The 13,597-nt window shown below is 43.7% G+C and overlaps 1 protein-coding gene across 1 annotated transcript; it reads right to left on the minus strand.

The window, feature by feature from the left end:
- Positions 1 to 1,642: 1,642 nt before the first annotated feature.
- On the minus strand, positions 1,643 to 13,264 carry gpr184 (G protein-coupled receptor 184). The gene is made up of 3 exons (XM_062472579.1): positions 12,734 to 13,264; positions 3,639 to 3,802; positions 1,643 to 3,456 (listed from the first exon to the last, which is right to left on the minus strand). Exons 2-3 carry the CDS (start codon positions 3,762 to 3,764, stop codon positions 2,515 to 2,517), a joined length of 1,068 nt encoding a protein of 355 aa, XP_062328563.1. The 5' UTR covers positions 3,765 to 3,802; positions 12,734 to 13,264; the 3' UTR covers positions 1,643 to 2,514.
- Between the last annotated feature and the right edge of the window lie 333 nt (positions 13,265 to 13,597).

Consider the following 13,597-nt stretch of genomic DNA (forward strand, 5'->3'; position numbering starts at 1 on the left):
CTTTCTCTAAGTGACCAAAAGAGAAGGGGATGAGGGGGAAGATGACAATAAAGGATAGGGGGGGAATTGAAGCAAAGGATGAAGAGGAAAGAGGGAGGAGGGGAGGGAGGACAGCAGCTACTCTGACATGAGTACCTCATGAACCGGGGCAAAAAAGATGAGATTGAGTGAATTGATGAAGAGCAGAGAGCGATGAGAGAGGGAGATGGAGGGGGGGATGAAGAGGAGGATGATCAAGGAGAAGAGCTTTAGAGCAGTAGTGGCCCATGGGTATTGGATGGAAGGAGACCCTACACTGGTAGATGACCAGTTTTGTGCCTGACTGACACATGATAGCTGTCACTCTCTTTCAGTTCCTCTGTGTCCCTCTCCTTCTGTTGCTGTCTGTCGTATCGCCTTCTTTTTCTTTCATCACCCACCTCCCCCTCTGTCTCTCTTCCTCTCTGTTCTGTCTCCCCCTCTCTCTGTCTCTCTCCCTCTCTGTTCTGTCTCCCCCTCTCTCTGTCTCTCTCCCTCTCTGTTCTGTCTCCCCCTCTCTCTGTCTCTCTCCCTCTCTGTTCTGTCTACCCCTCTCTCTGTCTCTCTCCCTCTCTGTTCTGTCTCCCCCTCTCTCTGTCTCTCTCCCTCTCTGTTCTGTCTCCCCCTCTCTCTGTCTTTCTCCCTCTCTGTTCTGTCTCCCCCTCTCTGTCTCTCTCCCTCTCTGTTCTGTCTCCCCCTCTCTCTGTCTCTCTCCCTCTCTGTTCTGTCTCTCCCTCTCTCTGTCTCTCTCCCTCTCTGTTCTGTCTCCCCCTCTCTCTGTCTCTCTCCCTCTCTGTTCTGTCTCCCCCTCTCTGTATCCATATATGTCTGTATCTCTCTCCCCCTGTGTTTCTATATCTCCCCCTCTCTTCTTCTTTATTTCTCGTCTTTCTCTGTCTTTCCACCTCACCACCTCTCTGTGTGTCTCTCCACATCCCTAACTCACACACACACACACACACACACACACACACACTCTCTCTCTCCCCTTGTCACGTTGCTTTCCAACTTCTTCACCACTCCCACCCTTTCTTCAACTCTCTCCTTGCTCCCTCCCTCAAATCAAGTCTTGCACCAGTCTTAATGTCAAGGTCTAAAGAGCGGAGCGGGAACGACTCTCTCGACACAACACAAAACATCTCTGTCTCTTTCACACTCCTTTCCTCTCCCCCCCCCTCTCTCTCTCTCTCTCTCTTTTTATCTCCCACTCTCTACTTCTCCCCCCTCGCTCTCTCTGAGTCACTCTTTCACTCTCTGCCTCCACCCCTCTCTCTCTCTTTCTCTCTTTTACTTTATCCCTTTTTCTTTTTCTCCACCTCTTCCTAATCCCCTCATTTATTCCATCCTGTCTACTTGCCCATCTCTCTGCCTTATTACAGTAAACACGACAGAGTTTAATGTCAAGGTTGACTGAACAGGGCTTGAGGTCCTGCCCCTACAGACAGCAAAGAACCCTGGGAATCGTAGTGCCTGGAGAGCTGTCCTTTGAGTTGTCCTCAGACGTGTAGAAGCTCACAACCCAGTAGGAGCCCTGGGATTAGACTCTGCACTTAGCACAGTCCTATCTGATCTGTATGTTTATTTGACACACATACACGCATGCATGCATATCGTAGCCTAGCCACACACACCCACAAACTATCCTTAGACTACAGAATCTTTATACACACATACTCACAGACACAAATACATAAATAATTGTCCCCCCCACACACACAGACACAAACACACACATATACGCATGCACACACAAGATTTTACAAGAGGAAAGAAAGGGAGCTAAAAGACACAAACGACCAAAGGAAAAAGCAATGCATTCAACTTTGCAACGGTTTAATTGAATTGAAATACAAAATATTTACATAGCGATGTACGCTATTTACGTAGCGATCACAGCAGCCATATGGTAACTGGCATACACAACAACAGATCAATGTTCCTTGTCTCTCGCGTCAAGTTGGAACACATCAGTCTTTGTGTTCTAAGAGAGAGGAGAAGTACCCTTCAGAACACACACAGAACTAGGAGAGCTGTTCCCTAGCTAACCTCCCCTTCCACACATCAATCAAATTATTGTCATGTAAACACACACACAAACACATATATTTGTCCTCTGACACACACACATACACACACACACATGTCATACTCACATCCATCCCCTTACACACACACACACACCGTTCTCTTTATTTTTCTTTCATTCGCTCTCTCTCTCTCTTCAGCACAAACGCTCAGTCGAAAACACACTTGAATTGAAGGCCTCAGAGGACGCGTATTCATGAGGCTCATGAAGCCTCTTGAGCCGAGCAGGATATGAGAAGAGGAACACAAAGGCTGGTGACAGTGTGTTCTCCTCTCTCTGGATCGATGGCTATCACATCACCTCAGCCAGCAAGTGGATATGAACACCATGTAATTGAGGACTTTGAACACAAGGAAGGACACACACACGCCCACCCCCACACAGGCACGAGCGCACACACACACCAGTCCTCAGATCGAGTTTGTCTGCGTCCTGGCGGTTGCAGGAGAACCCTGCCCTCTCTCCTCCCCCTTGCCCTCCGTCTCAACCTTCATCCTCCCAAACTCGCACGCCTGGCCGCCACCTCCGCCACCCCGCAACCTCCTCCTCGACATCCTCCTCCCCGTCCGCCCCCAGCAGAGTCGGAAGTCCTCCTTGACGTTGCTGACCAACACGTACAGCACAGGGTCCACCACGCTGTTGAGGGTGGACAGGGCCAGCATGCAGGAGAAGGGGAAGTGGGTGGCCCTCTCAAAGCCGCAGTAGTCCTCCAGGTTGCGGAGGTAGAAGACCAGCGAGCGCGCCAGCAGCAGGATGTGGTAGGGCGCGAAGCACACGGAGAAGATGCCGATCACGCCGAACGACAGGAGGCGGACCTTGCGCTTGGCTTTGGGACTGAGGCCGTGGCTCTGGCCCACCGTCGCCACCACCATCGAGTAGCTGCCTCCCAGGACCAGCAGGGGGAGCAGGAATCCTACCCCCACCCTCGCCATGTTGAAGCGAGCCACCGGCTCGGGCATGGGGTAGGTCTCGTAGCAGCGGTCGTTGTTGTTGACCTCGTCGTGCGCGTCCGTCAGGTTGTCCTTGATCAGCACCAGGACGTGCAGTGACATGACGGTCACCACCACACCCGTGCACAGCAGCCAGGCGTTGCGGGAGCTCCGAATCGCCTTGGACCTCAGGGGCCTGGTCACGGCCAGACAGCGGTCCAAGGAGATGCAGCAGAGCAGGAAGATGCTGATGTACATGTTTGAGTAGTAGATGAAGCCAGCCACACTGCAGGAGGCCGACCCCAGGCCCCAGCGGTGGTAGTTGTGGTAGTAGTTGACCCACAGTGGCATGGTGAGGATGTAGAGCAGGTCTGACAGGAGGAGGTTGAGGAGGAACACTCCCAGAACATTGTGTCTGCGCACCTGGAAGAATGAACCAATGAATAGATGGATGGACGGATGGACGGTTGGACGGACAAGTGTATGCATGAATAAATGAATAAATCAATTACTGAATCAACCAAGCAATGATTACCAACCATCTTGCTCATTTGCCCCCCACCCCCCAAAAAAGAAGCTATTTAAGATCAAAGAGTAGAGCTCACCTGCTGGATGATGGGGCCCAGGGTCAGGAGGTTAAAGGTCAAGCCCAAGATGAAGGCCACAATGTAGACGCCCATCAGGAAGTTTCTGTTGACGCTCTTAGAAATCAGAACACACGTTGTATTCATCTCATCAGCTTTGTTTAGGACTCCCCACTGGACTCCGTCTGAAACATGAGACACAGAGAAAGGTTTGGACTCCACATGTCTGGGTTATATTGTCATGGATCCTTCATGCAAATGAATGAATCTGACTGGATGACACATCTGTTGTTTTTATCAGTGCTTCCTTTGCATCTGGCCACGTCAGCCATCCACGTCATCATGGGACCTAGAAAGAATCCAAAGTGTGTCGCAAGATGAGTGTTTGTAGTGTAGTTTCAATTTTTAACGTGATTGAGAAAAATGACTCAAAACTGTCCAAAAATTCAAATAATCAGATATGGAACTTTGGCAGCTTATATCTCTGTAACGTCAGAGAAAGACGTTTAACCACACACACACACACACACACACACACACACACACACACACACACACACACACAGACAGAGACGCACACATAGACACAACCCAAGTTGACTTCCTCTTTCCATCCACCATGACGATACCAACACCTAAAAAGCACACTTCCTCCATGTCAATTTAATGGTTCAGAACTTCAATGTGTCAAAAAGATTAGATCATTTGACAAGCCACTCTTCAGCCCCTGGATAGCTGCCCTGGTTCTGGTAATGGGATCTGGATGGATACAATGGCTAAGTACAGGCTCGCCCTCCCAGAGAGAGGCTGAATGGGTTAGTCATGCTCTCTGAAGAAGTCAATTTGAGCTCCCTGGAATGACGACAGGCAAATCCACAGAACCCCTAAATCTCCTGCTAGCACTTTTCTCCATTCTGGGGATGACAAAAGGCTAGTTCTGTTGTTGGTTCCCCTCCCTAGCTCAAATCTTACCAAAGAACAGTGACTACACCAGACATGACTAGAATAGAATATACTCTGATGGAATTTAAGAATATAAAATAATAGAATAGGTGGCTAGCAGTGCCATGAGTGCTGTAAATACAAATGCTGTATGAAAGTTAGCCAGCAATTGTCTGTGGCCAATTCTCTGAACTGTCATACTGTTGTATGCCTACCAAGATTTGGACAAGAGTGGTTTGAGCATGCCACATTTGGTTATCATATTAACCCCCATCCCCACCCTCCCTCCCCCTGAACCTAACTGATTATGATTCTCTTTCCAACTGTATCGGAAAGATCGGGACCTTCTGATCTGGTGTGAAATTACCCAGTGAAACATCCGCCTGTATTTTCTAACAGGCAGTATTACTCCATGCAAATGACTGTCTCCGGTAATAATTACCGGAGACACAATTATTGTGTCTAAATGTAGCTTGGTTATTACTGAGCATGATCCTCCATCTAAGAACATTTGCATTTTAGTGTGACACTTGTTAAGAATTGAACCAGACCTCCACACCCTGTACCATGGAAATACAGACTTCTCTGCTTTGTCTCACTCTTTATTTACCCTCTCTTAAGCTTAATTTATACTTCGGTCGCGGACATTTTTGAAATGGTCGCCGACGAAAAAAAACCTTTTCGACCTTTTCAAAAGTGTCTGCGACCTAAGTATAAATTGGGCTTTAGTCTCTTTCTCCTTTTTTATCTTTAATTTTTTCTCTCTCATTCTCTCTGTCTCTTTCTCTCTTTCTTTCTCTCTCTGTTGAATCAGTCTCAATAAAAGCACCTCTTCACTTTCACACGCCCAGACATCCCAACTTGCAAAAACTAATTCCCCCCCTCTACTTTTTAGGTATTGCACCCATGCATACTTTGCGCATAGTAGCATGTAATGTAATGAGTTCACGTCATGGCTGTGTACAAAGGCCCTCTGTAATAATGTGATGGGAGCGTGACAGTGACCCACCGACACTCCTTTATCAGAAAATCTCAACATAATCTGGAAAATCTCAACATATCAGAGCCAAAAATATATTTTTTTCTACTGCCATTATCTTTTTAATATATCGTTTTATTTAGCCTAGTTGAAAAGCCTGGCTGAATTTTGATGGACTGATGCAACTGAAAGATAGAATGGTCCTTTCATTAGATAATGAAATGTATTACAGAATCCAGGCTTCACAAACAGGCAGAACACACTGTCTATGCCGTATTCCCGTGTGATACAGTGTTCGTTCCTTCATTATGACTGTGTGTGAGGGGAAGATTGAGGTCTCCTGGCGAGATTGGAGATTTGCGGCCGCCCACAGCGGCGCAGCTGGGACACGGATGAAATCACGCTTCCACACAATTGACAAATTTATTACATTACTCACAGAATGTCAGGTCACTAGTCACTTCAGAACTACAGGGAGTGCAGCCTTGCTTGGGACCGATATAGCCTCTCTCGCCCTCAAGTCTCGACTAGAGTTTCTTCCACTGATGCTGAGCTAAAGCCTGGCACAGCTCGGCCTGAAACCTATAAGTGACATCACAGAGATTTAGAATAATAGAAATACCTCTGCGAAAGATCGTTTCATAACAAACCGACAATGGCCTACTTATGACTTCTCCTTTGGGGTGAATTCCTGTTGCATACTTGCACGTCAGCATGAATACAGTATGATGACGAGAGTCGGACTATCATTTGACCCGAGGAGGGGGACTTCAATCGAGCGTGGTTCATCCTGTTCATCAGCTGATACGGGACATACCGAGGGAGAGTGGGGGGAGGCAGATAGAGGAGATTGTCTTTACAGGATATGAAGACATGGCTGCCTCCTATCTAGTGTGACATGAATGTTTGTTCCCTGTCGCTGCTTCAGCTCAGCGGCTTCACAACAGCTGCACAGCTGACGTGTGGAAAGGCCCCTTTTTTCCTGTGTGTGTGTGTGCATTTTTGTTTATGTGTGTGTGTGTGTGTGTGTGTGTGTGTGTGTGCGTGTGTGTGTGTGTGTGTGTGTGTGTGTCTGTGTGTGTGTGCGTGTGTGTGTGTGTGAGTGTGGCTGTGTCTCTCAGTGTGCATGCCAAGGAAATATATGTCTGTGTGACTGTGAATGTACTCATCTCAAATATAATTGGTTGCAGTTTTTGTCCACAGTGACCACCTGTACAGCTTGTGCCAGGCAAACCACATTCAGAAAACTCCCTGAGTTCAGTTGTCTTCCTATGCTTAGCACACAGGCTGTGCCGAAGGAGAACCACAGCAGTGCTGCTGTTAATCTTAGAAATATCGATTCATTTCCCCATTTCAAATCACAACTCAAAACACATCTGTTTAAAACTGCTTATTCCACTTAATGTCAATTGCACTGCTTCCTTCTGTTGTTTTTAATGTTGTTGTATTATTTCTTTTTCTGCTGCTTTTAATGTTTTTTGTACCTCTGTAGGGTGTCCTTGAGTGCCGAGAAAGGCACCTTGGAAATACAATTTATTATTATTATTATTATTATTAGACCAACATGGTCACAATAGCCAATATTTTCCACACAAACCTGCCTCACAAGCCCATAATTCCCTTGTGGAAAGTACAGTCAGTTTGTTCCTTTTTATACACTCACTGTAAACTGGTTTACGTTAGGGGAAACACAGTTAACAGCTCGTTACCTCAGAATAATAAGGTTCTATCTGCGTTCAGGTCAGTTTTGAGATATTGAGGTTTAAAGTTTTAGCATTACAAATAGCAAAACTGACAAATGGAGCACATTTCTTTATAGCACCAGAGTTACATACACCTTACATGTATTTTACATCTGAGATACCAAAATTCTACATGAATTGTAAATTAGGGTTTTTGAAACAGGTCAATTGTAGATAGAACCTTATAGTTCTAAAAACTAACAGCCGCCTTGGAATTATAAGGTTCTATCTTAAAAGACTGAAAAAGTAACAATGATTATCAAATAAGTTTAACAATTTACTTATACATACTGTTGGGATGTTCAATTTATATAATAAAAAGTGTATTTTTATTGGTTAATATGTTAAATCTTCATGCATTCATGCACTTACTGGTATAACACTATCTTTCCAGTGCGTCATTTTTCCTTTCATCTTTCTTATTCAAGATAACAGTAATTTAATAATGTTAAATGTAAATGAATGATTTAAAACATACATGGTCTGATGAAGGTCAGGTCCTTCAGTTTATCAAAGTATTTTCAGTAGAAAACCAAAACGAGTTGAAAGAATATTTAAAATCAGTCTTTATTTTTTTAGTTTATCAAATCATTTTCAAACAATTTAAATGTAAAATTCATCATACATCACACATGGCAATACTGACACTCATTCAGATAAAACTGATCAGAAATGTTTTGCTTATGAACAAGGTATTTCAAACTCAAGACTGGTTACTTAAAATCGAACTTATTTGAGATGCTGCTCCTTGCAATGAAAATAATTTAATGCAATAAAAATATACATAGTATCTCTTACTATACACATACATCACATACTTACATCACATACTATTCACTTTATAATCAACACACAGCCCATGTTGGCAACATTAAGGCCTATTGGACAATTATTTATTCAACATATCAATGAATTTCCAACCCATGACATCCATACATCTATACATCTATACATCTATACATACATACATACATCTGTACATCTATACATACATCCATACATACATCTATACATACATACATTTTGCTCATTTCTTCATTATTGTATGGTAATACTCTTTATCTGCAAGTGGCATGAATCTAAACATTGACTCTAGATCATTCATCTTGACCTCTGGGATGTGGCTCTGTTTTGGGAGCATCCTTGGCTTGGGTAGGGTGCATGTAGGCGCCAAGTTTGGTTTCCTGGTTTTACTTGGTCCTCTAAGGTTTACTGCTACCTCTAATGCCTGTGCATGTGATGTTTTGTAGTGAAGTGTATATGGGCACTGATCAAATACGAGCTGACACACTGCAGAAAATGGCACCTGTTTGTACTTGAACAGTTTGGAACATGAGTGAAAGTCATAGAAATCTGACTCTCTCATCTGTATAACTCTGTATGGGTTGTTCCTGTTTACTTTGAGTAACACACGCAATAATGACACGGGAGAGTAGAATTCAGATAATGCCATTGCCTTCTCAATTTGACTGTGCATGTTATCTACCTCTTGTACAGCAGAATGACCTGGGGTAGAGTACTTCATTGTTATCTGGTGAATCTTAGAATTCCTTGTCAAGAATTCTGCCATAGCAAACGCTATTATGGAGTTTCTGTTTTGGGGCACACAGCTGTCACTCCATGTAATTATGCTCGTGGCATATGGGTGGTCAAGAATAATTTCGTCGAAAATTTTAACAAGTGCACTAGCAATGTCGTTAGCCCCTCTGCCTGACATTCCCTCTGTCCATATCGCACAATAGCCTTTCTTTGAGAGAGAGCTATGAGCTGTAAGATTGTACACGTTCAGTTTTCGTTTGTAGAAAAATGAACTGATCTCTGCACGTGGACAAGTTATAACATTCTGAAGGTCAAAACACACTACTAATGTGTTTTCAGCATCCCTGTCTGCCTGTCGCTCTTGGCGCATTGCAGTTTTGTCGGTAATGTGTTTCCTCTGTTTGCTATCAGCAACTTCGCTAAGAAGATTCTGTTCGAGAGCTGTCTGATAAGATTCACACTGATCACACCTATCCTTTTTAGGAACGTGAAAACTGAGGTTGAACTCAGAGTTGAAAATGAATCTATAGAAAGACTCCTTTACAGGTGTATTGCCCTCTTCAAGACATTTACGTTTGTACAGATCATACATTCGAGACACATTGAGCGTGGATTCCAGATACTGCCTCTCTGTCCTAGCCCTGCAGTAATGGGATTCAACAACAGGGAAAGACCTGATGTGATCCCGAACCTGCTCTTTTAGTTGAAGATCTATCACACGTTTTGTATGTTTGCCTCTAGAATCAGGTTTTGGCATGCCAGTCGTTTGGTTTTTCTTTAAATGTGTGTTGTAAACTGGCTTCTGACTAATTGCCAGAGTGCCCAGGTAAAATGACTTGCACACTCTAATCCTCTCACCCTCAATATTCAGGTAGTATTTAAATGAGAATGTGCGTTTTCTTTGTGATTCGCAGCATGTTTGCCTTTCTTTCATTGCACATTCTGTTGTCATTGCAATGTAATCATGTTTCCTGTTTTGTGTCAATTTGTAGTAGTCCAAGAAACATTCTTCCCTTTCAGTAGGGGTAACCTTCTGTGCACATTTAAATTTACAAGAGAGGGCACAATTTTTCTGTGATCTTACTTTTTTGGCTGGAACTTTTGTATTGCTTGCATTAGTGTATTCTTTGCCTTCTTGGTGTAGCCTCTTGCGGATATTTGCTTTCCATTTAGATGAATTTGATGGTCTTTTTCTTGTCTTTTTCTTTGGTTCTGTGTCCCCCAGCTCCTCTCCTGCCATGCCCGACTCCTCTGTTGCCCCCAACTCCTCATCCACAGTCTCACCCAGAATGTCTGTTGCCCCCAACTCCTCATCTACAGTCCCACCCAGAATGTCTGTTGCCGCCAACTCCTCCTCCTCCACAGTCCCAGGCTCAGCATCTTGGTCAACATCACCAGTCTGTGGGAAAATTACTGATATTATACCATTGCTGTAATCATATAGCACAATAGAAAATAGATGAGAATCAAGGATAAAATTAAAATCCCTTTAGGCCCATGTATTCCTCCATTATCAGTTCTAGATTACATTAAATTCAACTTTATCGTCATTGCACAAGTAAGGACAACCAGTATGAGATGCAATTTAGCTAGCGTTAGCTAGCGTTAGCTAGCGTGATGCAATTTAGCTAGCGTTAGCTAGCGTTAGCTAGCGTTAGCTATCTAAGTTGCCTTCGGCATAATCTAAAAGCACGAGAAAGAAATACATTACTTAAATAAATCCCACTGTATGTTAGGGCTTTCCTCAAAATGATGACTAAATTACATGTATGCTACTAAATTAACATTAGCACACTATCTATAGCCTGGTATTATAGATAGCCTATGTAGTGATTATCTCCTCAGCTAATACTGCACAGGAATGGCAATTTCCTCAACAAGAACTGACATTAAAGCGATTTTAAGAAGATAACTCACCTGTTTCTTTGTTAGTTCATCGATGAAATCATTAACCTTTAAATTGCGCGTAAATCTGGCTTTGGTTTTGCTTGACATTTTTCCATCTTCTATTACTGGGGTGAAAAAGACAACCTGGCGCCATAAAGAGACTTCAGAGAGCGAGCGCCTGAGACAGTATTTGATTGGTCCTTCTGTAAATATTCCAAAAGATGATTGGGCCACAGATAGAACCTTATGAAACTCCAAGTCTGAGCGTAACTTTGTAGATAGAACCTTTTAGTTTTGCGAATAAAACACCCAAAATTAATTTTATTTAAAAAAAACACCTTAAATAATGTTCACAAGTTATACCAGAGTAAGACTATGTAAATAACTCAATTTTGACAAAAATGTCAGATAGAACCTTATTATTCTAGGGTAGCGAGCTGTCTTATGACAGAGCTTGTTTCTGTGGGCCTCTACCACATGCTGACTAGTTAAGACAGTAGTAAACTCATATTTAATTCGGCTCAGCAGTCAGGGGTACACAATGCAAAGCTGTATGTGGGGGTCTGTCTCTCTGTCTATATCTATCTATCTGTCTATCTATCTGTATGTCTGTCTGTAGTAATTGTATATTTCTGTCTGTTTTTATCCCTGTTTCTATGTACATCTCTTTATCTCTATAACTTTCAATTCTCTGTTCCTGTGTTTCTGTTCCCACTCACTCTCAGCCCACAAATCGAATGGTAAGCGTAAAGCCCTAGATGTGTGTTCCCCCATCTTGTGAGTACAGGTAGCAGTAGCCACAGCCTGTTTCTTCTCCCCTGTTTGCTCACATATATACAGGATAACTGATGCTCCTGTATAAACCCATGTATACACAACAGGCCTTGCTGGCAAAAACTATGTTCCCTCACAACCCCAGACTGCACCATACACCATTACACTTGATCTCAAGAATGCACTTGCTAATGCTAAGCTAGATGCTAGCGCGGAGCATGCCGCACTGCCTTGTATCGTAACCATGACTACCTGTACATAAACACTGTGTCCCCCGTCATCACCCTATTTTTTGTAGAGTTCGGGATCTATCTGCCAACACATAATCTTTATTCCTCCCTCCATCCTTCCACCCGTCCCACAACCTTTCCTTTATCACTTCATTCCTATGTTTATTTCCCCCTTATCCTTCCATTTCCTACAGCCCTGTTTCTGTCTCTCTCTCTCTCTCTCTCTCTCTCTCTCTCTCTCTCTCTCTCTCTCTCTCTCTCTCTCTCACCCGGTCCACCCCAAGATCTTTCCCCACTGACATTCCATGGCCACCGGCCACACCCCAACCCTGATGGAGGAGACAGTGGACCCAGTAAATATCACATTCCAAATACCAGGCTTCACTCCCCCCTTTTCCAGAATCCGTTGTCATCAGCAACCAGCAAGATCAGATAACGAGAGAACACTGAGGTGATTTGGAAGTTCCGCTAGCTCTTGGCAGCTTTTCCAGTCAATCTTGCTACTCATCCTCCCTCTGAGATCAGTAATTTCCAGACGTTCCTCAGAGGGGAATCACAGGCTCTAAACTTTAGGTAGTAGCCTTTTCTCATGTTTTTACCAAAATGAGTCAACCTCTAAACAATATTGTGGTGTCACTACAATGATAAACTACCAACTTCCTAAAGTTTCAAAGGGTTATTGTTTTGCTGTTACTTTGCTGTTACTTTGCAGTTCTCTTGTGATTTCAAACTTTTAGGATGATTGAAAGCTTTTGTCTGCAGGGTCAGACTATCATAATAAAATAAAAAACTATTTAAGTCACTTCTCTTCTGTTAGGTTTCTAGCATTAAGATACTTCGTTCTTTAAAAAACCCATAACATCCCATTTTAAAAATAGGATTTTCTGAGTTATGACTATCATCTACTGACTAATTCTACTAAGACTAATTCTACTGTAAAAAAAAAAACGGTGAAAAAAAATTACGACCCCATCATCCCCTCCTTGTGACCCTTGTAATTTGTACAGCTGAAGTTGTCCTCACCTTTCAGTCTGGGGATTGGAGTCCTACTCCTATGTTCTGGAATGTTCCAACAGTTCCAACGTCTGGGACCTTCCGGAACACTTCTGACCAATCGAGTTCTTAATGTTCAGAGAGTTCCAAAAGTTCTGAAAGTTTTAACGTTCCAGACAGCATTCCCAGGAGGATGTTTACAGCTCAGTTGCAGTGGCCGCCCCACGGCTCGAGTCCATCAGGCTGTCCACACTAACGCAGTCAAGAAGGGGAGAGGAGCGGTGAACCACAAACAGAAGGTATTATCAACCCTCCTGGGGGGAAGGTTCGGGTCTTATTGATGACACGCCCTCTTCAATCTCTCTGTGACTAAAAAGACCTGACATTCAGTCCAGATGTCTGCTGCTAACGCTGCCACGAGAGAGAGGAAGCAGAGGAGACAGAGAGAGAGAGAGAGAGAGAGAGAGAGAGAGAGAGAGAGAGAGAGAGAGAGAGAGAGAGAGAGAGAGAGAGAGAGAGAGAGAGAGAGAGAGAGAGAGAGAGAGAGAGGAAATAGAAGCAGGGAGACAAACACACACCACAGACACCACACACTGAGCTGCCCTGAGAGTGTCTTGGCAGTTTCATAGCTTGAACCCACAGAAGTTTCACATGTGAGGAAAAACACATAAACGTTGAGAAAGTAACGTCTCACACATCTTACGAACACAAAGTGTTACTAAACTACATTGTTCACAGCAACCCTACAGGTCAACCTTGAAATGCTCAAATCTCCCTGCCAGATGTATACATACTGAAGTCAAGCATTTGGTGCACTTGATTTATGATACCTGCTAGCAAACCAACATCATCTGGATTGGAACTGTTACCGTTGGTGGATAAGAAGGCCGTTCC

This window comes from Osmerus eperlanus, chromosome 11, assembly GCF_963692335.1.
Source record: "Osmerus eperlanus chromosome 11, fOsmEpe2.1, whole genome shotgun sequence".
Classification (NCBI taxonomy): Eukaryota; Metazoa; Chordata; class Actinopteri; order Osmeriformes; family Osmeridae; genus Osmerus; species Osmerus eperlanus.